At 50.1% G+C, this 24,567-nt stretch overlaps 1 protein-coding gene and 1 long non-coding RNA gene across 2 annotated transcripts in view; one reads left to right on the top strand and one right to left on the bottom strand.

Annotated features, from left to right (window-relative positions):
• Nucleotides 1-24,567, top strand: part of LHFPL7 (LHFPL tetraspan subfamily member 7) — a 58,354-nt gene that overhangs the window by 2,161 nt on the left and 31,626 nt on the right. Inside the window, exon 2 of the mRNA XM_085078791.1 lies at nucleotides 9,424-9,562. Coding sequence (XP_084934917.1) covers nucleotides 9,424-9,562 — 139 coding nt within the window. The remainder of the gene's footprint in view (nucleotides 1-9,423; nucleotides 9,563-24,567) is intronic.
• LOC146429199 (uncharacterized) overlaps nucleotides 3,326-24,567 on the bottom strand; it is a 46,257-nt gene continuing 25,015 nt past the window's right edge. Inside the window, exons 2-4 of the long non-coding RNA XR_014855844.1 lie at nucleotides 21,249-21,364; nucleotides 8,683-8,911; nucleotides 3,326-7,002 (exon numbers count right to left, since the gene is read on the bottom strand). This is a non-coding gene — a long non-coding RNA (uncharacterized LOC146429199). The remainder of the gene's footprint in view (nucleotides 7,003-8,682; nucleotides 8,912-21,248; nucleotides 21,365-24,567) is intronic.

The raw sequence follows: 24,567 nt of genomic DNA, 5'->3' as shown, positions 1-24,567 counted from the left end.
CTGCCTCTGAGCATCTCCTCAGCACCCCTCGGGCTTCCCGCGGTCCCTGTGGGGTCACATCCCTCTCTGGGATGCTTGGCTGTTCTTGGGGTGCTGCACGGACCCCCCGTGCCAGCCTGGTGGTCAGTGCAGCTCCAGCTGGCCGCGGTGAGGTACCGCGGGGCTGACCCGGCCACCTGCCCTGCCAGAGCCCCAAATCCCCCCGCCCTGCCCGGTCAAGCTCCTGCGGGGTGTGCGGGAGGTACTCAGGGAGAAGCTGGAGAGGGTTTTGTGTTTCCCGGCGGGACAGTGAGCATCACTTGCCGGCTGAGTTTGCTGTGCAGGGGGGAGCAGGGAGGTGCCTGAAACTGCTGCCCCTGGGACACGTGGAAATGGAGCCTGGATGTGGGGGGCTGTGGGGCACTCTGGTTGTCCCCCTGCCTGGCCACCCGGGGTGATGCCCTCGCCAGGTTTCGGGAAGGAAGAGGCCCAGAGCTCCCCGCTTGCCCCATGGGGCCTGGGCTTGCTGTGGTGTCCCAGGGTGACAAAGAGCCGCCTGTCACACTGGGTGTGCGCAGGGACCACACAAAGCCCGGCCCGGCATCCCACCGCCCGCTTGCCCCTTTCTCCCTCCTCTCCCTTCATCCTTAGCTTCTTACCCCGAGGCTGTGAGTGTGATTTCCCCGCCTCTGCTCAGAACACACGAGCTTGGACTTGCTCCAGGTCACTCTGTCACAGAATCCCCAAAACCAGGGCTGCATCCCCGGCAGGTCGTGGCTGTGCCCGGCACAAAGGGTGTCAGCACTTGGATTTCTCAGCCTGCCATGGAGCTGCGCTGTTATCTCTCCCAGGACACCAGGTCTGCGTGTGATTGCTGGAATCCCATCACGGTCCTTAAAATTGGCATTAAAGACAAACATTGTGAATTGCAAAGAAAAGAACCAGCTGTATAAACTCCTTCCTATTTATATAAAAAGGTGCAAAAATGCTCTTGTTTCCATGGGCTGGCCTTTGTTCAGATGTTTTTGCAAATGTGATGCAGATAAACACTTCCAAGTAATAACAAACTTCAAAGATAAGAACGAAGCTCAGCAGTGACTCATTTGAACAAGCTTCAGCCTCTGAAAACACTGAGATCCAGAACATAACGTAGCACAAAGTCTCTGAGTTCCTGAGCTTGGGCTGAGGGAGAGATGAATTATCAGGGTACCGAGGGGAATTTACAGGGCATTTTGGTGACATGTCCATGTCACCCTTATTAATACCACCCAAATAATTAATGAACAACAAACAGTGCAGATGCTTTCAGAGACAAGTGCTCCATTACCAGCTTTCTGCCATGATGAGGGGGAGAATACCTGTTGTGATGGTTATTTGATGGGCTGGAATATAATAAAATAGTCCTGACAGCTTTGCTGAGGCAGGCGACAGCTTTGGCTTTCTTGCATGAGCAGCCTCTGAGCTCACACGCCTCGGTGCTCAGCACGGGGGGAGCCGAGTGCTGGCAACCCTGTCCACGAGTTCAAGCAGGAGATTTCTCTCCTTTTTGGAGAGATGGGGAAACTGTAGCTCTTTTTTTCTGTGCTTTCAGAGCTGTGACATTCATTTCCAATCTTTCCACCGATCTGCTGGGCAGCTCTTTCTTTAAATGAAAGCCAAGCGTGGACAGAAATCTGGGAGCTCCTGAAAACGGCCTCCAGCGTTTGCTGAAGTGGTGTTTGCTGGCAGGAGGGTGGGAGCTGGGGCTGCCAGGGGCAAAGGGAGCTAAAATGTGCGGCTCAGGAGCTCTTCTAGAGTGTGCTGGTGGCACATCTGGGGAGGATGCTGAGAGCACATCTGGGAGGATGCTGAGGAGAGCACACCTGGGAGGATGCTGAGCACACCTGGGAGGATGCTGAGCACACCTGGGAGGATGCCCACCTGCAGCGCACAGGGTGGGAGCAGCCGGGGTGTCCATCCCTGGGGAACATTGTCCTTTTTGTTTCCTGCAGCGTGCAGACTCAGTGCTGTTCCAGACTCTCCCTGCTCCGCTGTGCCGATTTGTTGAAGGGGTGGGGGAGCGTTCAGTCCTGCAAATGATCGTTAATGCCAGTTGTGTGTGCACTTGGGGGATTATGTTAATCATGCTACAAATGATGCTTTGAATCATGTCTGGAGGTTAATTAACATGCCTTTCTTCTCTTAAGAGGGCCTTCATGTCTGCTTAGAGTTGCTGGTTTTTTTCTGCTTCCTTTCATAATTACTTTGCAGCTCTGTAATATCATGGGTACCTTTAATTTAACCCTGTCAGTGCTGCTGAGGCTTTGCACTGTGCTCAGCATCGTGACGGTTATTTGATGGGCTGGAATATAACAAAATACCCCTGATGGCTGCAGATGTTGTGGACAGGCTGAGACCTTGCAGGAGCTGATGGAAACTGGAGAGGATCTGGCTGGAGCCAGAGAGGAGAAAGGATGGTGGTGGTGATATTGCCCAGCCAATTTGTGAGTGAGGCTCTTACAAAGACAATTAATGGGAAGGAGAATCTGTTGTGGGAGGATTTGGAGCTGTGAGGAGTGGAGAGGACCATCTCAGTGGGGAGAGGGGATTGCTCTTGGGAGGCCAACTGGAAAAAACAGATGAACTTTCGAGCTCCAAGTTGTTTCATTGCATCTCACGACTCTTCTTGTCTTTTTCCTGGTGCCAGATCACTGTGTACGTGCAAAATAGTGCTTCATCTTCAGCTAATTTATTTTTTCTTTCAGTGGGAGCATTTGGCTCATGGGTTCCTGTCTCAGCACTGCACTTCGGAAGCTACTGCTGCCACATTTCAAATTTCTATTTTTATTTTTCCAGATAGTCTCCAATTATTTTCAGGCTTTGCCAAGTATGTAATCTAAAATAACAAAGAAGCTGATCAGCCCATGATATTCAGGTTAAAACCACGTGGACTATTTGCCTATGGAGCCAATGATGCCATGCTGGAGCAGAGTCCAAAATGACCTGCTCAGGACAGAGGGGAGGCTTTGCACAGCCCCAGCAGCTCCTTGAGTGGGTTTTTTCTGGGTTTTAAAGCAGGACTTGAAAATTTTCAACAAAGCTTAGTGAAAATGTACAGTCAACCTGCTTACCCTTTTATTAGGAAATGCTGAAGGGTTTCAGAAACCTTCATTGCTGGTTTCTCACTTGGTCAGTTCAGCCCAGGGTCCCTGATGTCATCTGGGGTTTGCCCATTGGGTCCAGGTTTGCAGAGCAGTTACACAGCAGCCCTGATCTCAGTGAAAAAGCACGTGGGGTGCTCATGGAGATGGGAAGAAATCTGTCACTCCTCTTCTAGCACAGGCTCTGGCACAAGGGAGAGATGAGTGTTTGGGAGCCCCCAGCTTGCAGTGTGACCCAAGCAGGGACTTGTATGTGTGCTGCCTCTTGGGCACAGTCTGCTCCACCTCCAGAGTCATGTATCAGGCCAGCATATTAATTTGGGATTATCAGGAAATCAACTTTTAGCTCCTCATCCTAAGAACTTCCCAAGAGATCAGACTCTGTCTGCCAGTCCATTTGATTTTTAATTGCACTTACACAACCTTGGCAAGAGTTGTAAGTGCTAAGTGTAAGGAATTCTTGACATCACCACCTTCATGCACATTACCCCGCAGCAGATTTTATCTGCTTTCATCAGCCACCCAGAGTTTTTTGACCTACATTAACAGGACTGAAAATACCTGGTGTTGGAGAAAATTGTCATTCCTGGGCTGTGGCCCCACATTTCAGTGCCCAAGTCACAAACCATCACCAGGACTCACTGACCAGTGACCTGCTCTCTGCTAAGCTGGGCTGAAAGGGGTGCTGAGATGGGACCAGCTTAAGGATGGGCCATGGGAGGTCAAGTTGATTGAAAATGCAGCCAGGCTGCTCTCAGGATTAGTTCTATCCACTGCTCTCAAAGGGAGATGGAAGCTGCTTTGCTTAAACAAAGAGTGGGGTCAGCCCTGGGGCTGCAGGGCCAGGGGCTGGGCAGCAGCAGGGGCTCAGCTGAGCTCTGGCCACTCCTGACAGTGATGGTCAGGTCACACGGGGTCACCTGCCCACACAGCCCCTCCCCAAAGAGCAAATCCTGAACCCTGCACCTTGGGAAGGGAATGCTCTGGGTGTATCTGAGACATTTTAGGGTGAGCACTGCATTTCCCCTTTGCAGGGCTCAGAGCAGAGTCTGGCACAGGCTGGCAGGGACATTCTGCCAGTGGGACATTCCCTCCATCCTCTTGAGGCTGCAAATCCCACTTCCTTCGGGCTCCTCCTCCGGCTTTGTGAGGAAAAGCTCTCCCAGATGGGAGAGTTGTGTGACCCGCGGGGCATTCCCTGGCCGCGGCGATGAGCCTGGCTTGGCTGCCAGCGCCGGGAAAGGGCTTATCCCAGGGAAGGATAATAACAGAGTGAGGGGAAGAAGGGCTGATCGGGTACCCAGCACACTGCACTGCTTGCTGCCTAATTAAAATTTCATTAAGTTGGTTCGAATCCCTTGATGGAGGTCACAGGCACGCCATTGATGTGCTAATGTCTTACTTTTTCCCTTTTTTCTCTCTTTCACCACTATCCATCATCGTCTTAGATAAAGCAGTGCCATTAGGAACTGCTTTCCAGCATCCCCAGATGCAATGGCACTGAAAGAGAGACAGCCATAATTCATCAGACATACTATCTGTCTCTTATTTTCTCTCTAATTAAAAAAATGCCTTTTTTCCCCACCTGGAATCAGTTTGGGTATTAACCCCTCTGGTGTCTTGCTGAATATCCTTTATAGCTGGAAAGAGAAAAAGTTGCCTGGAAGGCCAGGACTGGCTGAGCTTTGTTTTAGGGGAGGTGGTGCTGAATTTTATGCAAAAGCAGCTAAATTTGAGCTGGAGAGAGGCACCAACGGTGCATATTGTGGTGTGGGCAGCTCCCTGTCCACCAAATCCTGCATTTGAAGGGGAAGACATGAGGGCTGGAGCTTCAGTGGCTTCTCTGCATCCCAAACCCCCCTGGCTCAGGGGATTGGGACATCACACATCACACCTGGAGCCCTGTGCTGCTGCCTGGTTTGGGGATGGGATAACACTGGGCACTTCCAGCGCTCCTGGGCAGGGGATTTGCATGGGAGCAGCAGGATGGAGAGGGAAGATCAAACAGGCAGGAGGAAAAAGCTCTCGGATGGCGCCAAAAGGAAGGTGATTGCCGGGGAGGAGAAGCCGAGGCTGTGTGGGATCCTCTTCCTGGCCGTCGCTGTAATGCCGAGCAGATGGCGGATGTTTGTTTCTGTGCCGCGTGTGGGGGAAATACGAACAAGCTGCGAGGCTCGATCCTCCCACCCTGAGCACGCAGCAGCTCCCGCGGCGCCTCTCTCTGGTTCCCAGGTGGAGATTCCTGGGTTTTGCCGAGATCCTCGGTGCCTCTGCTCAAGGAGAAGGCAGAGAAGGCACCTGCCCACACCTGCAAATCCACCTCCCGGGTCCTTGCCAACATTCCTGCAAATCCCAAAGCTCAGGTCCCCACTCAGCACCTCCATCCAGCACTGATTTTTTTTTTAAACGAGGTTAAAATCTCGGTGTCCATTCGGTTTCTACCTCTGCAGGTACAGCCCTATCCAGTTTAACCCCAAAACATATTCCCACAATGAATATTTAATCACACAGAGCTCTGATGGGAAAGGGCTGCATGTAAAAATAAAAATGGTTGGATTAATTTTGCCCCCTCTTCTCTTACCGTTGACTTTACAGTTTTTCCCCAGCTCATTTGAGGTTTCTCAGACATTTTCTCTCAACAGATACCCCCAAAAAGCCAGACACACTTTCACCTTCACTTTCTCTTTCTCACTGAACCTGTGGCTTTATTTCCCAGCTATTTAGGGCATTTATTTTCTGCTCCTATTTCCAAAGAGGCTTAAGCACCTGAGCAGGGCTGGAACACCCCAGCAGACTGTAACCTTGCCCTCAGCCCACTGCTCTGGGTACCACAGGGCCCATCCAGGATGGCAGCTGTGGGAGGTGGTCAAGTGCCAATTAATAAATTGAATTAATAAACTAATGTGCATCATGACCCAGTTCATAGTGATGGCAGGAGCTTTGCCAGCTGGGTTTATCTCTGCTGAACCAAACACCAGCTACTGTTTTTCAGCATTAAACATTGGAATGGACAGTTTATTTTCCCTTCCCCCTTCCTGCTCTAATGCTGGCTTTTAAAGATGAGTTAACTTTTTTTAACTTTTCATTAGGGATATTAAGGAATTCTTCCCAGGACAGCCATTATGTGACATTTTAATTTTGATTTTTTTGGTGAATGGAACAGCATCTTCAGCAGATTTATTGCTTAGTGAATGGCCCAGCCATGGTGTGTGTCAGACCTGTAAAACACTAAAATAACGGGCAGGGGATTGTTGTTAATCGGAATTTATTACGCTACATAAAGGCATATTTACAGTCCCACCAGGGGACGATTAATTTGTTTGGGGATAAACAATTAATCTCCCTGGGAGTGGGAGCAGAAAATCTGACACGGTTTTATGTCTTTTCCCAGCGTGGCAGAGGCAGGATTGCTCACAGCCCTGGGCTGCTGGGCTCCCTGGGGGATCTCCCGGGCACTGATGGGGTCTGCAGTACCCAGGCATGGGCAGCCCTGCTCCTCCCTGGCAGGGTTTGCACCAGGAGCTGTGCTCCTTGCTGGGATGAATGGGCTTTTTCCTGCCCTGCCTGAGCTGGGCTCTCACAGGCAGCCTCCTGCATCCCTATTATTCCTCCCCACCCCGTCTATTTTTGGGTTTCAGCCTTTGCATCTGTTTCCTGCATCCTCTCCTTTCTGCTCAAGACGCAACAGGCACGAACAGGGTGGAGAGAGGGAGATACAGCACAGTGGGAAGGAGAGAATTTTAGTTGCTATTCTTTGGTACCTTTTCTCCATGGACTTCTTCAAACTTAAGCCTTATTATTTCTCTTTGAAAGCAGCTTTTTGATCTGCAGGAACAACTCCAGTACAGGGTGGGAGCACTTGGGATAATTCCCAGCCGAGGCCCTGGAAAGGTTATGACAAAAGCAACATTTCTGATTTCCAAACCTCACCATTTACCTTTACATATTGCCCCCATGAATTTTCTCCCATTTATTCCCAACGAGACCTTTGTTCCCTTTGCCAAGGCCTCGTTGGATTTGGTGGAGTTTTGGCACCCCTGTGGACATCAGGGTGCTGACAACCTCAGTTTTGTTGCCAAACCTTGATGGCAACTCCCAAACCAGACCAGCTCTTCTATCAGTGTAACACTCACCTACACCCTCCCTGATTGTACCTTTTTCCTGCCACTTTGTCCTGAAAAAGACCTTCCCACCTCTCCATGGGGATTAGCAGTCGGAGCAGCTGATCAGTTGTTTCCAGCAGGAACTGTGAGTTTTTAGGGGATTTGAGCTACCACAATTAAGGAGAACCTAGATCATTAAAAATAATATGCTTCACACAAGAGAGGAACCAGCCTGCTTCACAAGACCCCTTTCTGCTGAAAAATTCATTGCTCTAAATAATTAATGGTCTTCGCAAAGGAGGATGGTTTTGCCGGGCGGAAGGTGAAATGCAGACACCAGGCAGAGTAATCCTTTTTTTTGTTATGAATCCAGATTTCCTGGCCATGCTGCTGCCCTGGGAGAAGTGAGGGAGCAGGGCTGTGACTGCTTTCCCCATGGGGCCCCAGGCTGGGAGGGTGTCTGTGCAATGGGGTCACCCATCCCATCCCAAACCCCATGGGATCCTCCTGGTGTAGGGTCAGGGCAGGAGGGTGTTCCCTGTTGGGGGTGTCCCAACCTCAAATCTTAAGCCCTGAAGCAGCACTTGTCTGTTCAGGTCTCAGTGGCTTGGAAGGCTCTGGAGAGGGGCAGATATCCCTGCTGGAACAGCCTCTCCATTTCCCTGGGTAGCTGTTTGCACTGCTGTTCCTTTTGCATTGCATGTCAGGAATTAATTTATCGCTGGGACAGCATTTGCATTGCTCGGTGCATAAATAGGCTATAAATAAGATGCTGATTTCTAATCACTGCACAGCCCCAGGAGAAGCTCTCACACCAGGGTGTCAGGTGATTCCCATGCTCCCCTGGCCTATCCCTCACGAGCACCACTGTGTCCCTTCTTGAAGCAGTGGCAGCTCCTGGGCAGGACCCTGCAGGCAGTGGCTGTGTCACCCAGCACCAGCTGGTCCAGCTGGGTAAATACTGCTGGTCCAGTTCAGCAGTAAATAACAGAGCTAGATGTGGGGCAGTGCCAGACCTGTGGGGCAGCACCACTAATGGGAGGGTTTTTTTAGCTGTTTGTAGCCCCATAGCCATCACAGGGTAAATCTGATTCCTCTTCCCCTGTTCAGCCTGTCTCTAGTTCCTGCAGGATAACTTACATGTAGCAGATTATTTACTCCTGATTTGTCACCCCTCTGGTGAGGGAAGGTACATGGAAACCTGTATTGGGGGTAGTTTCTGTAATAACCATGGCTGCCCAAAAGCTTAGATATACGGAGGGAAATAAAAAAAGGAAAATTGTGAATTTCTAACCAGAATATATCAAGCAAGACAAGCGTGGAAGTGGGACCTGACCTCCTCAGGGCAGCTCCCTCACAGGTTATAAAAGCAAAGCTCTTCAGGAAGAGGGGAGTGAGCTCTGCCCTAGAGCTGTGCTGCTTTAGGGAGCTGAGGCGAATGTTACTGCAGGGTGACTCACCAGAGCCAGCAGCATTGCGTGGAATTTGCTGTGAAATGACAGGAGCTGACGTGGCTGCCGCAGTGCTGGGATGTCCTCACGCTGTTTGAATGCTGTCAAGAGCTGGGTGCTGGAGAAGGAAGGTCCCCTCAGTGTCCCTGGCCACGCCTGGGGCTGGCTGGGCTGGTGGTCCCTTCTGGTATGGGGACCACCTTGCTGCCAGTGCCATCCCATTGGAAGAAGTGGTCACCTGCAATGGAGACAGAAACAGCAACAGTGCAGCAATTGGGCACCTGCACCCAAGGGTGAACTGTTTTGCCATGAATTAGTGCTTTCCCCAGTTTTCAGGCTGCTGGGGGAGCAGACTGCCATGGCAGCAGAGCAGCAGTGGGATCCCCAAAATACCTCCTCATTGCCAGGCCTGCTGAGGCAGGTGCTGTCATGAGATCCATTTCAGCTCTCAGCAGAGGCACTGACACACATCACAGACATCTAATGGCACTTGTCTCAGTGAAGTGGGCCTTCATGCATGTAATACACCTGCTGTTATCACTGTAGCCCCAATGCCAGGAACCCCTGGGAGCAGGGGGTGGGCGAGCTGTGGGCTCAAGACTTAATGATGAATTGAAGCAACAGCAGGTGGAAGGGAAAAGGTGGGAGAAGCCACCCATGACAGGGCTCCCCTTCCCACTTGCAGAGGGGGATTTGTGGGGAGGTGTGGTGTTGGGGTGAGCTCTCTAACAGCCCCCTGTGTCCTTTCAGACGAGTGCTGTGCTGTGTGCAGGCGGCTGTGCCCTGCTGGCCCTCAGCTCCCTGCTGGCCATCGTCGCTGTCCTGCTGCCCGGCGGAGCCTGCGAGCGCCGAGTCTGCACCCTGGCTGGCTACATGCAGACAGCAGCAGGCAAGTGATGGGGGCTTTGCTCTTTGGGGTGGAAAGGTGGGGTGTCCTTTCATGGTGTCTTGGAGCTCAGCAACGTGAAGGGCTTGCAAACCCTAATCAACAGTGGAAGAAAAGCAAGTGGCCTTCAGTTTAGTAATTGCCTCCTGCATTCATCATAAAATGTATTGAATATCAGCTCCAACCAGATACACAGGTCTGTGGCACCTCCTGCGGTCCAGTAGATGCTCCTTGTGATGTGTGCAGTTCCATCGTTGTGGGTAAGCCTCTAGAGGGATTTCCCTCTCTGAGCTTTACACCTGAGACAGGTGGTTGCCCAGCCTGTCCTGTATCTCCCCCAGGCAGCCCTCATGATGCTGCATCCACTTAAAATTCCATTGCAATTGCCTGTACTTCTGCCTCGGGGGAATGCTAGTGCAGAGGGAGAAGGCAGGAAGCTGGGGAGGAACAAACCCTACTGGAGACAGGTTACCACTGCAGGGAGCCATGTCTGAGTGTTGGACCAAACCAGCCCAACTGGACAGGAGCCATGACAGGAGATTAAACTGCTCGTTCGTGTCTGTGCCCAAGAATAAACTCCTTTCCTTGGAGAAATTCTCAGGGCCAGCCAGGCTTTGTTATCTGCCTGGAAGCATTCAAGCTGCTTTGGGGGGAAATCCTGTTACATGCTCTCCTCACCAGGGCTCATCCTGTGGGATCAGATTTGGGACAGATGGAGGAGCCTGTTACCCATGAGTGCTCCAGCTCAGCCAGGCTGTGGCTCCACAGAGACAGCTGCTTGTGCCTGTCCCCTTCTCCCAGTTTCCCATCACCCCTCTATGCTGGCTGGTGGCCAGTGGGTCCCCTGGGTGTGGGACAGAGGCTTCAGGAGCCCCATGGCAGCAGATCTCAGCTCCAGCCCAGGGATGGGTCACTGGGAGGTGGCTCAGGGTGGCCTTGCAGGTGGTCTCCCCTGAAAGGGATAATTGGGGTAGAGAAAAGGGTAACCCCACATTACCTTTGCCTGGGGGGCGTGGCACATCCCTGCTGTGTCTGGAGCAGATACAAAGCAAAGGATTAGGAAGAGTCCCTGGAAAGGAAACTGACTGTGGCAGATAAATACAAATGAGGCGCTGCGAGGGGTTCTGGTAATATTGAACAGGCTGTAAATAAACTGTAGGCTCTAAGCGTTATTGACAAATGAAAATTTACTGGGGACGTTTGAGCAAGCTAATGGGTTGCTTTAAACCCTGGCATTGCCTGCTAAGCATTTTGTCTTGTGCTTTTTAATTTTGTGCACTGTGGATTAATTCCCATTCAGAGCCAGGCAGCCCTGAGTCAACAGAATTAAATGGTTTAATGTATTTGGATTCAGAAATGCTGCCCCTCCATAATTTCTCTCCCTGTTTCCCCTCCCTCCCTAGGAGGAAGCTTTTCAATTGAAATCAGCTGCAGCGAGGTGACAGGGAGAGAAACTCCTCCCCAAAAATCACATAATCTCAGAGAAAAACAGGGATTTTAGGATAGATGAATTTGTATGGGAGGGAAGGAAAGCAGAGCAAGCCCAGGAGGTTTGGTAGAGTAGCTTTCTGATGGGGGGAGGGAGCAGCTCTGCCAGGGGACCCCTTGAGATGCTGACAGAGCAGTGGGGTTTTGTTTTCCCCAAACCCCAGGTTTCCCTGAAGCACAGCAGATCCCACAGCCACCTTTCTTCTGCCTGCCCAGACATTTTCCCACTGAAATCCAAATTTTGCTCCCATTTTCCTATTTCACAAAGCCAACTTGAGGTATTTTTTAAGAGCACCAAAGGCATGAGTGAATAAGCTTAATACTATAAAATACAGCATCAGGCAATCCAATGCCCCAATAAAGAGCCAGGTGCATTCAGCCAGGAGCATGAAACATGCCAGAAGTGCACAAGCAGAGGTACCAGCAGAGCCAAAATCAGCCCCACAGGCTCTGCAATATCTCAGAAAGATGCCCTAAGCTGCACTCACATAAATCCAGGTGCAGAGGCCAAGGACTGATTCCTGAGCCAAACAGGAATCAATCCTGACAGCAGCCCCACAGCAAAAGCAATCAGGTTCAAGCTACAGCTTTAACACTTTGCTTCTGTATTTTTAGAGATCCAAGTTGTGCCTTTTCCAGCCCCAGAAGGAAGGAAGATAAAATCCTCACGCAGATAGAGCAGAGCACTAATTGCAGATTGCAGCAGACAGGCCATCAGGGTTCAGAGCTGGGCTAATTACCACCATACGTTGAACACATGAGTCCTGATGCCTGGCATCCATTCCTTAGAAAAAAACCCCAACAAACCAACATATCCACACAAATGACAAGAGGATGATCCCTCATGAAAGACTAAATGAGCAACAGGGAGAGAGGGACCTCTTTGCTGTGGTTTTAAAAATAGGTGCTAATTCCAGGAAGAAATGTCTCCTGCTGCATGGGGCTGTAAAGGAAGGACAGGGAATGTTCTCCAGGGTTGATTGTGCCTGTACAACCTCGCTGGTGGCTGCCAGGTGCTGGCCAGGGGCCTGTGGTGTGTGGCTGGACATTACAGTTCATCTCTGTGAAGCTCTCAGAGCAGCTTTTGAGTGACTGGCAGTGCTGAAGCTGCAGGAAGGAGCATGGGGCCATCAGAGTGTCAGGCACTAGCTTCACCCACAGGACCTGTGGGTGATGCCCCGGGGAGCCCCAAGGCTCTGCTCTGAGCTGTCACAGCACTGTCACTGCCTGACAGGAGAGTCCTCAAGCTGGAGGTGCTGAGAGCCAGAGCAGCCTCTGACAGGTTTCCAGCATGGACTGTCTGCTCCATGGCCAAGGAGCATCCTCAGTCCCATGGGAATGGCCTTGCCAGGGGAGTGAGGTTCACTCCTGGTAAAAACTGAGATTGCAACCATAGCTGAGTAAACCCCATCAAACAGCAAATCTGGGCAGATTCCTGCTTTGGGGGCTCGTGGGGCTAAGGGAAGGATTATGGCTGTGTTGTAGGATTAAGCTGACCACGGTCCAGCACTGAAGCTGGTTCCATCTGCTGCTTAGGAACAAGTCCTCACAGGCAGGATGAGCAGCCTCCCTCCACAGCTCCTTTTGCTGCCCTAAAAGCCTCAATCAAACCAGGATTGTGCTGCTTTTGGGAAGCTTTTCTTCGTGTGCTGTTCAGGCAAAGGGCTCTTGCTTTGCTGGAGAGGGGTGGCTGATCCAACACCCCAGTGGCCCCATGGCTGCTGCTCCTTTCCCTGGTCTCAAAGGCTAGGCAGTGGCCTGACAGGAGGAGGCTGCAGAGCTTTGCACCTCGGTGAGGGCACAGGCACAGTCGAGCACAGGAAGCCTTTGGGGACAGTTTTGCTTTCATCCCATGCTGCTCTCTGTCTAATCCTACCACCATCAACTCATTGCTCAAGACAAACCCAGTGCTGAGGGCAAATGATCCTGACCTGCCTGTGCCTTTCTAAGGGTCTTTTGGTTTCAAAGAGCAATTTCCCAGCATCGCCACGACAGAATCAGAACAGTCACAAGGCTCCAGCAAGACAGGCAGAAACCCCCAGTTATGCAATTCCCTCATTTAGCCACACCATAATCCCAGGTTTCACAGTAGTCCCAAGAGCTTCTTCCTGGAAAATCTGATTGCATTCTGCAGCCAAGATCCCTCTTACTGGCAGCAGCATGATGGTATTACAGAGATGGCCTCAGCTTTTGGTCAGTTAAGCATCTGACCTGCTGTTCCTGGCCAGGAGGCTTTCCCACTGTCACTATGCCACAGTGTTATTTAGGAAAGCAGCGTTTGCTCTTCTCCCTCACCATGCCTCCCATCCCACCCTGCATCCCAGCCCACCTTTGGGATCGATGGTGCCCTGTTTTCTGCAGCTTGTGCAGGCTCTGAATGGCAAACAGCACCGTCATCCACATCCCTATTGATCCCTCAGACTCCTATCGATCAGCCTGGTGACACATAGGTAATGTGTAATTAGTAACTTAGATAAAAACAGCACCAGGAGGGAGCTGCCTGGCTACTCCGACCTTTGCTAGTGTGTCCGTGAAGCAGCAAACAGAGGGGTCGTGGCTGCCTGCTAATTGCTGACCTGCCATTCAGACACTGAAACTCTTCCCTTCCCTGCAGCCATTGCTCCCATGCAGTTACCTGCGAGGTCTTGGATCTCTCCCATCCTGCCCCTCGCCAAGAAATCCTGATTGGAATAATGGCATGAGGAAGGAACTCTGCCAAGTATTCCTTTCCTTGCACTTGTGGTCCCAGCAGCTGTTGGGGATGCTGGAGAGCAATGTCCAAGGATGTTGCAGGGCCACTGGGCAGTGGGACGTGCTCTGCTCCTGGGTGCAGTGTCACAGCACCACTTTGAGCGGACATAACTGGAGCAGACAACTCCCCAAGGCAGGGGGACAGTTTGGGGTCGGGAGGACAGTGCTGCAACCGACACTAAAAACGTTCAGGAATGGCCAAGGAGAGGAGGGTCGGAGCTGTTCCCACACCGTGCAGCCTTTCCCACCCCCTCCCACACAGCCCGGGGCGGGGCAGACCCACAGCCAGTTTCCTGATGGGCGTTTTTGTGGCTGCGGCAGCCCCGGAGCCCCATCCTGTTGACGCCGAGGGTTGTTTGTCAGAAGACATCCTTGGGATTGGGAAGAGGAACTTGGCAGTGGAGGCAGGGGGGAAGCAGCACCCTGTTGTCCAGGCATTGATGTGATTTAAAATCACCCAAAGCTTCCCCCATCCCTGTTTAAAAATAGCATCTTGGCTTTTATTGTGGAGCCCACGCAGTCCCTCTTCTTGTGGCAGTAGATTCTTGAAAAACATGCTCAGTCCTGATGCAATGCCATTGCTGGATGTGTTCGACCATCAGAGCAGCATAGAGAAAATGTTGCCATAACACGGTTTCCCCATTTAGGAAAGGTTCCTCAAAACAGCAAGATTTGGCTAAGCAAGAGAAGCTCCAAAAATAAGCAAAGTCCGGTCTTTCTGCAAGGTGCTTGGGCATGAAAGCAGAACACAGCAGCATAAAACCTGAGCCTGGAGACGTCCAGCTCCTGAATTGCAAGGGCAGCTCGTTTGTCTTTCTCTGGAAAGAGCAATGCTCCCATCACAGCTGGGAGCAACTGCATGATCCTCCTCCCTGCTCAGGTCCTCACTGCCATCCTCACCCTGTCCCCTCCACATTTCACATCTTGTCCTTGCAATAGACACAGCACTCACACCATTTGAAGCCCTGGCTCCTCTCCTGATGCAAGGCTTTTTTTCCCCTGCTTTCTTTAATTACATTAGCAAAGTCAAAAAACTGCCTTTGGCACGTTATTATTCAGTCAGTGAACTCTCACTAATTCCTGACACAACTAATAAGTATCTGAGGGTAGGAGCTGCTGCCAGGGAGCTGAGAGGGGCTCAGTCACAGCCCAGCCTGGGAAGTGCTTGCTCAGTGCCAGTATTGCTCACGCCTGACTTACCTGTGCTCTCATTTTATTCCCTTGCACTGATGCAAGTTCTATTCTGCTGCATTTTTTGCCAATTTCCTCCAGAATTCAGCTCAGTAAAAGCCACGACCATCCTGGGCCTTGGGCTGGCATGTCCTGGAGCAGGGATTGCTCTGAACCCTGCAGAGATGCTTGGCACCAGCACCAAGCCCAGGTGCTGTTACTCCATCAATCTCTGTGTGCTTGAGAATTTGATGAACTCCTGTCTTAGAAACAACAACTGGCTTTTTTCCCATCTACCTCCCAGCTGGGAGGTGTCGCCTGGGAGGATGTTGCAGGGGAGGAAAATGAACTTGTCAGATCTGCAGATCGACAGGCATGAAAGTGGAACCACAAACATCAACTTCAGCCTTTCAGGAAATTTTTACTTCTGCTGAAACAGTAATTTCTCTGTGCTCACTCCAGTGCATACATTCGAGTGACAGATCATCTTGGTTTGAGAACAATTTCATGATTTTACTTCCAAAACCTAAAATCTTCATCGGAGAGCCAGGCCATTAAACATAGCAGAGAAAGGGAGAGGTGCTGGCAGCTCTCCTCAGAGCCAGGCTCCCTGCCACAGGTTAAGTGCAGATCAGCCTTCCCCAGGGCTTCAGCTCGTTTCATACAAGGTGCAGGGCTGCTGAAGGAGAAGGGGTCAGATCCTGGCTGTGCTGTAGAGCAGCTGAGCCTGCTCCACCCCAGCCAAAGACAGAGATTCATTTCTATCTGACATTTGGACAGTTTTCTCTCCTCTGCTCACTTCTCAAACTGTGCTTTGATTCTCTCCAAGTCGGTTTTGCCATTTGGCACAAACCTGCTGACTTGGTGCCTTTGCCCTCCCTTCAGGCCAGGTCTCAGCAGCAGCAGCAGCAGCAGCAGCATGCCTGGGCTAATGCCAGGAGCAGAGTATTTCTCAGTAGCCTCATTTAGAGAATAAACCAGCCATGTCCTTTCATTGGTTTCTTTGAGAGGGGCAATACATTTCCAGTGGCATCAGTGACAGAAGCAATATTCTTTCATTGCTATCATCAGAAAAGAGCAGCTTTATACTGCAAGAAAGAACTATTTCACTTGTACAAAACATATTTTTTATTCCCCTAGACCTGGGGAAATCCTTGTCATATTAATATGTGGCTGAATTGCTTCTCTTTCAACAGTTCTCCCAGGGATTTGAGCTTAGACCGGTTATTGCACTTGGATACAGTAACAGTCCATAAAAAAGTATATTCTGTAAATAATAACAGTGCTTTGTAATAAATGGAAACTACAAATAACAAGTGCCACTGGGACTCCAACACTGCTGCCCCCGGAGGAAATACAAGGCCTAAGGAGCCCAGCACTGTGCCAGAGCCACGTGGTTCAGATGGGAAAATCCATATTTCATTTGATTCCCTCTGCCTGTGACTCTCCCTTCAGGTTACGTGCAGTTGTTCCTTCTTCTACAACACAGTACTTTGACTTGGATTCTAACATTTTCAAGGCACCAGCATGGAATTCAGGGGTGTTACCAGAAGGCTCCTCAAGCCATATCTTTTCAAGCAGTCTCCTTCTTGAATTTTTTGGTGAGGGGTGGCTTTGATAATGGCTTGCCTTTCATGATGTTTAATTGAGCTTGTTGGTTGTTGCAGCAGAGAACTAAGGCAGGAGAGGGTCCCCCTTCCCTTGCAAGTTCAGGTTGCATAATAAACCAGATCCTGCAAAGCTTGAGAGCATTTATCATTTAACAGCTGTCATTAGTGGCTGCCCAGCCTGCTCATTTCATGCCCACAGTGCTGAGAAGGATCACATCCTCTTATCTCCTTGCTATGTAATTATGTGTTCAGCTGATGTTTCTTTTCACAAACGGTTTGACTTCTCCCTTTCTCCCTCCTTGCTTGGCTCATGTTTGTTGGCTGTTGCTGAGAAGATGAAGACAGACCCCTACAACCCCCCTCCAGGGCCACCTGAATGTCCTCCCTTGCTGTGGGGATGGAGCTCATAGCTGAATTTCATGCATCCTGGAGCAATTGTGTAGACACCACATCATCTTTATTGACTCATCCATCTGGACTGAGCGTAGGGCGTAACGCTGAGAAAAAAGCCTCCCTGTCCTCTCTGGTGCTGACAGGGAGCTTGGGACTGTCAGGAGCAGTTTGCAGTTCAGTCTGCTCAGGAATGCATTTCAGAGTTTTGGTCAGCTCCAGTGCCCAGCCCTCTCTCTGTCAATGCTGGAAGTTTTTGGCCTGTTGCTAATACCAATATTAGCAGCATAGAGCAGTCTTTGGCCTTGGAGGAGACATAAATGCTGGGCTGGGTGGATCCTAGATGTAATTTAAAAGGCACCTGAAGGTGGGGACAAGGACCTGTCAGGACACAGAGCAGGGCAGTGAATAGAGAAGCCATCAGCTCTCTATCATAGGTTTGATATCAAACCTAAAGGTTGATATCAAATTTAGGGTGAAGCAGAGAGCCCCGCAATGCCTCAAAATCTGTTTTCCTGAGATTAGATGAAGCTCATGCATTCTGTAGAGGCACCTTGGAAGTAATTTCAGGGCCTGGCTGTTGCCATACATGTGTTGGCCCAGCCTTGGTGAACACAGTGATAAATCTGGGTGGCAGCTGCTCGCTGTCCTTTGTGTCACAGATTGCCCAGGCAGTTAGAAGTGCTGTGTCCGTGCACCAGCCAGTCTGGCTTTAGGAGCAGGGATGCACAGAGAGAGGATTTCCCTGAGAAAGGAGCAATGAAGATTTGACAAATTAGTCTTTCCAACACCTCAGCTGACAGCCTCAGCTGACTGTAGGGGTCCTGACTGCCTGGGTCAGACCCTTTGGTGGGACACAGGGCCTTTCAGTCCTGCTTTGCTTGCTCTGATTTGGCTTCAGTGTTCTGGGTAACTGGGAGGTGGTGCTGGGTGAGCTGGGGAGCTAGCCCTGGGAACAGACACAGGAGCAGTGGCTCTGGGCCAGATCCACTTCCTTTTTGCACAGCCTGAGAATGCAGGGAGTCTGGCAGAGGTCTCTGTCCTCCTGTGGGCACGTAGCACAGCTCCCATGTGAGCTCTACTTCGGAAATGTTTTGCTCTGCCTTCCTGTCTGAGTGTGTGCTGAGCCGGATTCCTTTGCTGGTAAGGAACAGATCTGCTCGGAGGAGAAATTTACCCTTCACCGAGTGTAAACACAGATGGAAATGTGGTGAAGCCCTTTTCAAAGTCAAGGGAATAAATCTGTTTAAAAGACTGAACATCTGGGGCAGTGAAAGAGCAGGTGGAGCATTAACCCCAGAAAGGACAGTGGTGCTAATGGAGAGGACACAAACTGCATGATAGGGGAAGTGTCTAAGTGGAAAAATTACCCCAAAGAGCATAACAGAAAGGAGAAAAGGCTCCTTTTTGGATCTTTTTAAAGACTCTTGGGTTTTTTGAGCCCTATGAGTTGCATCCCAGGCATTTTGGATGGAGCAAGCAGGTAGGCTTTTCCCCTGGACAAATCTCATCTGACCTCTCTCAGGCAGCATGTGAGGGATGCAGCCCCATGTGTCCTCCAGCTGCTGGGAGGGATAAGCAGGATTTTTGTCCCTGGTTAGGCAGATACTGCTGTGCTGCAGAAACCCTGGAAGGGCAGACTGGCATGTTCACATCAGCAGGAATCAGCTTCATGCTGCTGGTTTGGTCCAAGCCAGAGCATTTTCAATGTTCTACAGTAAGAGCACTCCTGAACAAAGGCCTTGGTCCTGCAGGGCTTTATTCACTTGCCTAACCTAAAAGCTAAAAACATGGATAAGCCTTGGATGGCTGAGAAAATGTTAAATTGGGTTCTCCTCCCAGCCGTAACCTTGGCAGAAGCACAGCTCTGGCTGCTAAAGCCCATAAAATGAACAGTCCCTGTTGCTCCTGATAGGGGTATAAAATTATAATTACTTGAGGAGTGACTTACGATTCAGTGAAACAAGGATCTTCTCCTTTTTGATTGAGTTACTCAGTGGTTATTCCTAGAAGACTGGAAGCAGATGGCGAGCTCTGGCCAGGCATTTAACAGCCTGAGTTATGGCATGAAGGGGATGGAGCTGAGCTACAACCTGCTGCTCCTGCCTTCCTGCTTGCTTTGGGTCACCATCCTGGTGTATTCCCTGGAAAAGGAGAGGCTGGAGGCTGAGGCAGGATGGTTTGCAGCAATGGATGGAGATGTGGAGCATGTCCAGTAGCAGAGGGCTGGTTTTGCAGCTCTGGTGGTAGCACAGAAATGCAAAAATTTTGTTTCTGTAAATCCTGTGCTGGTTTGGCCCAGGAAGGCACATCTTGACAGCAGTCCCAGTGTGTTGTGTCAACACCCTCTGGATCTGGAAGGTGACAACTTCCCTTCTGTCACATAGGAAAGCTCCCCATCCATCCAGGCCCAGGAGGAGGATGGATGAAGGCAGGCAGTCTCATGGGCTGGGCTGGAACAAATACAGCTGTATAATTTCTGCCTCACTGCTCTTCCTGCCCCCCTATATCTCGAGCACATCAATAAAATCAAACAGACTATTAGCAGCATGTCCTGTTATCAGCCATGGATGTGTGTGCTGGGCATCAGGCAGCCATTGCAACCTGCATTTTGTGAAGTGCTGCTCCTACCACTGCTGGGGCTGCAGTGATTATCACATCTCCTCGCAGCTAGGCCACACCACAGCTTTTATGAGCTACTCTACATCAAAGACCCTTTCTTTTTAAAGATAAATTAACAATTCTCTCCCTTTCTTTTTATTTAATGGCATAACAGCCAGCTGATTACTAGGTGAGACACCAATCTCGTTGCTGAGCTGTGCTTACTGCATTGTCTATTTGATTATTTTTATTGAATAAGCAAATGTTCTCTCGGAGCTCTGAAGTCCTTACGAGGGAGACTCATTTTCTGCTACCGTGATCTCTTTGTCACGGGTGGGTGATGTATGAAAAGGAATTGCAAATAGCTGTTTACAGCAAGCAAAGTCACAGAGCAGCCAACTTCAATTTCTGCTGTCTGTCGGAGGCTGTTGTTGGAGATGGTCAAAATTAATTAAGCAGGAAGGAAGAGAGCAGGGAGGCAGTATGCATCCAGTTCTGACATTGAAATATTAATGGTGAGCTAATCAAGAAAGAGTATCTATGAATATCTAATCAGCTCACAGTTTGCAGTTTTACTGAAGCAGTGAACTTCTGGGCAGCAGCCCTTTACAGGAGGTGTGGGGAGGGGAGGTGGGCTGGCTGCTCCCGATCACTCTATCTGGGAATAAACAAAGAGCTCCTGCCTGTGACAGGGGCTGAGGGATGTTTTCCTTTCACATCTCACATCCCTGCTGCCACTGGATGCTGTTGCATCCTTCCTGCTGTCACCTACAGAAGCCAGGCCAGAGTGCCCAGCCCACAGCATTCCCAGTGCTGTGTTCCTTCCTCCCCAGTGCCAGAAGCCACGTGGAGGGCTCAGCTCCTCCAAGACTGAGCTGCAGCATCTCTCCACATCCAGGTCTTGGGAAAAAGCTCAAAAGATTGTACCTTGAACACACAAACTCACTCTCTCCATGCCTGGTACAGGCACTCCACAGGAGGCAGCAACTCTGTCCCTGTCTCTCCTGCCCAGTGTGTTTCTAAGTGGAGTTTCCAAGCTTTTTAGGGGGAAACAGAAGGTGATGGTTGTGCTGCAGGACCACAGTGCACTGCAAACCCCCTGTGCCCAGTGTCTGCTCAGCTGCTTCCTCCCACCCATCACACAAGCAGGGAAAAACAGGAGGAAACAATCCCGTGGCAAAGCTGGGCCAATTCCAATCAAAGCCACAGAAGTAAATGTCGACTCTGAGTGCCAGGAGTCGTCAAGCATCATTTCTTTCTTCAGTGTCAGTGTAATGAGGGCTGTGGCTTTGGAGATTTCTTTTGCTGTGTTTCTGCAAACATTTCCCTCCTGTAACCTCTTGGAAATTGGATTTTGTGGGGCTGAGCAGTTTGTGTGCAGCAGATAGCAGCAGGACTGATAAGCAGAAACCTGTTTACACACTTACTCTCATCTAATACTACAACTGGGCAGGGGGATGCCTGGATTATTTTTTAAATTTTTTTTAACCCCTATCAAATGTAATCCTTGTTGTCTGAATGTTTTGCTGCTTAACTGGGAGAAATCTGAACTGGGCAGTTTTAATGGGTAACAAACAAACATGAAAATAACCTGAAGTAAAAGGATAAAGATAATAAGTAAATATTAAGTGATACTAAGGAAGAATCAAGTGGTGATCAGGAGAAAATAGAAAACCTACCCTGTCCTGTGTGAGGTGGTATTTCATGTGTTTCCAAGGGAGTAGGGACTGGATACAACTCCATATGCAGAAAGGAAAGAGTCATGGCACGTTGCTTTGACAGCCACAGGAACTTTCTGGGAAAGGAAAAGAAAAGCAGATGGTATCAGTTAAGAATAGTGGAAGGTACCAGGGATGCCCAGGGAAGTGGTGGAGCCCAGTGTCTGCATCCATTGTCTGTGGGAGGGAGAAACCCCCTTGCTGCAGGTGGGTGGGTGCTGCAATGCCCAGCTCCATTCCTGGGGCTGGTGGGGGAGTGAGCAGCAGGATTTCTCCAGGAGGAGCACTCTGCAATGTGCTTCCCTCTATTGCTCCAATATAAGCCAAATCTGTCAGCCTTTAGGGCTTGCTGAGAAGGTCATCTGTGAGCATGGCTAATTATTTCAATCAAAGCAGCAGGCGAATGCCACTAACCTGCTCCCAGGGACTGAGCTCTGCCCTGTGCCTTGGCTCCATAGCTGCACACAAGCTGCAGGGAATTACAGATGCATAGGGGTGTGTGTTATGCACATGGATATAAACAGATCCCACTGGCACATACCTTGAGCACAAAGAGGGAAATTCACATTTTTCAGAGGCGATTCAGTCAGTTGTCATGAAAATGCTGTTCCAGCCAAAAGGCAGAATCTCTTCTTTCTGCCATTTAATTTTCTTTAATCTGCTCTTGACATTTATTGAAAGAAGTATTTTACCCACATCAAAGCCAAAGATTTCAAAACATCACATGGAAAAAAGCTTAAGGTCAGTCCAAGCGAGGATATGGTGGCTAATAAGAGATGAAAGACTCTGGTTTCCACAAGGAAGGTCTGTGCAAAACAAGAGGTCACTCTGGTCTGTGCTCTGGGGTCATGTCATTTGCACCACTGCAGGAGCTGCAAGTGGTGATCTTTGTGTTGACACCTTCAGCAATTCAAGCTGTCCTTAATATGAACAGGTTCAGAAGTAAAAGATGCCTTGATAACATGACTTTTTAGAAGCCTCTTCACAGGGGTGAAGTGTTTCCCATGGCTCTGCTCAATGTTGGCCCAACTCTCTTTGCCTTCGCTCTCCATAAGGGAGTGGTGCTGATTCTCACATGATTAAATGAGCCAACACACTTGACAAACTGAACAAACTGCTGAAAGTGCATCCAGTAGAGGGGCCAATTCTGCAAGATTCCTCTGGATGTGTTGAGCATCCCAAATGCCAAAACTGAAGGAAGATGTAGAATGTAAAAGATCCTCAGAAAACCTCTGCATTCAGTTCATTTTACATGGGAAGAGGTAACAAGCTGACACAGGTTAATTTATAGCTTGGTTGTATGCTGATTGCAAAGTACATATTTCCAGTCAGCCACCATGAGTAAATCACTTTCCCACTGGTTCTCTTGGCATATAAAAGAAATTTCTCCCTTCCCGACATTTAAAAAAAATCCTAATATGTTATACACTCCACGACTTTATAGCATCTTTAATATTTAAAAGGCTAGAATCTATAACCTCAACCTTTAACAAATGTACAGTAACGTGATAACAAATTTGCCTCGAACAGCTGCTATCTTGGTACCAACTGGCACGAGGAGGAGGGAAGTAATTGGCTTGTTTTCAGATAATTACCATAATTGTAGTGACACCATTTGGATCACATCTAACTGCGTTCCTGCTGCAAGTTGGATAATTTAATAATTGGCAGAATTTAGACTGACAGTAAAGGTAAAGTCAGCATATGGTGGGGAATCAGCAGGCACCTCCCTGCACTGCTGGTACAGGCTCTGCTGCTGTTGCTGTGAAGTTTAGCAAAATCTTCAGGTTTTGCTTCTTTTGTTGAGCTCTGTGACTGGGTCACATCTTTGCTCCTTTTCTGATGCTTGACCTGATGAGACCATGTTTTGCACCTCTTGAACCTTTTGATTTGAGATCAATCAGCTCAGTTCAATCCTGCCCAAATTACTACTTCCTTTGTGCATCGAGTATTTTCAGCTGTCCTAGTTCTGCTGGGGGCTAGTCAGAGCTCTGCACTGAAAGGGGATTAAACCACGGTCAGGTGCTCCTAGGCAGCAGCCAAATGCCTTTCCCAGAGGTTGAACCCAGATCCCCTGGAGCAGGGCTCATTCCCCTGGCTGAGCCCTGCCGAGCTGCAGGGGTGCTGGGGGGTGGAGAGTGGTGCTTGGCACAATGCTCTGGAGGGAACTTGTTCCTCTTGTGCCTTCCTGTCCTCGCTGCTGGTGGCCAGCGTGAGAGGGACTCAGCATCTCCTGTGCCTCCAGTCCTGAGAGCTGCCCAGCAGAGTCCCAGGAGCAGGGGCTGCAAGGTAAGGCCAGGAGGTGGCTGAGGCTACTGGGGAAAGACAAGGAGGTTTCTCAGCTCAGTTGGGCATTTTTGGCAGGAGTTGCAAAATGGGGCAGAGCACTGAGCTGCTGCCCTGCAGGGTTGGTGCAAGTGCAGAGAGCTCTCCTGTCCATGGCCTTGCCCTGCCTTTTTGTGCAGGGCAGAGCTGAAGACAGCTGACAACAACACTGACAGTGCCCAAGGAGAGGGGGCTGCTGGAGTTTCTCCAGTCCCCAAACAAGAAATACTCTTAGGGCACATTTGCTTGTTTTGCTTCTGTGGCTCTTCTGCTTCCCCTGGACTGATCCCAGACACCATGTGTATTTTCCATGGACCCCAAAGGGTGAGGGGACTGGGGATAACTATTGGGTGTAGGTCTGCTATGCAGCCCAGGCCTGGGCTCCTGGGGGATCTATCACATGCTGGAGAGAACTTTGGCATGGAGCAGGGGAAGGGCTCATCTCTAACAGTCCCCTCTGCCAAGATGAGGCTGACAGCTCCATCCCAGACTGGTCACATACAACCCTGGCTCAGGAGGGAGGGAAGGGGGATGACTAAAAAGCAATTCCCCAGGTTCTAGTGGGTGGTCTCCAGTGTAGTACTGGGAAGGAGTGGAAGTGTGTGCTGCACCAGGTTTGTGATGCCTGGAAGCAGCTGCTGATCCCCACACAACCCATCTCCCTGCCCTGCACACAGAAACTGCAGGGTATCCATTTCCTTGCAGCATTCCCTCCCCCTCTGTGATTTATTGCTGCCAGGAGGCTGTGCATGTGGAGGTGGCATAAATCTCACCCAAAAGAGAGAGAAGGAGGAAATTTGCATTCGCTTCCTCACTGGCATATTGAATGCAGCTTTGCAGTTCACTGCTGAAACCCTGAGCAGGTCCCAGGCAAAGGCACTTCCCTCACTTCCCTGACAGTCCATGTGATGGAGTTAAAATCCCCCAAGCTGCTACTGGAAGCTACAGAAAGCAA

The sequence above is a fragment of the Lichenostomus cassidix genome, chromosome 19 (assembly GCF_008360975.1).
Source record: "Lichenostomus cassidix isolate B80296 chromosome 19, HeHo_3.0, whole genome shotgun sequence".
Taxonomy (NCBI): Eukaryota; Metazoa; Chordata; class Aves; order Passeriformes; family Meliphagidae; genus Lichenostomus; species Lichenostomus cassidix.
The sequence above is the reverse complement of the archived record's forward strand: the minus strand, read 5'-3'. Positions and strand labels throughout refer to the sequence as shown.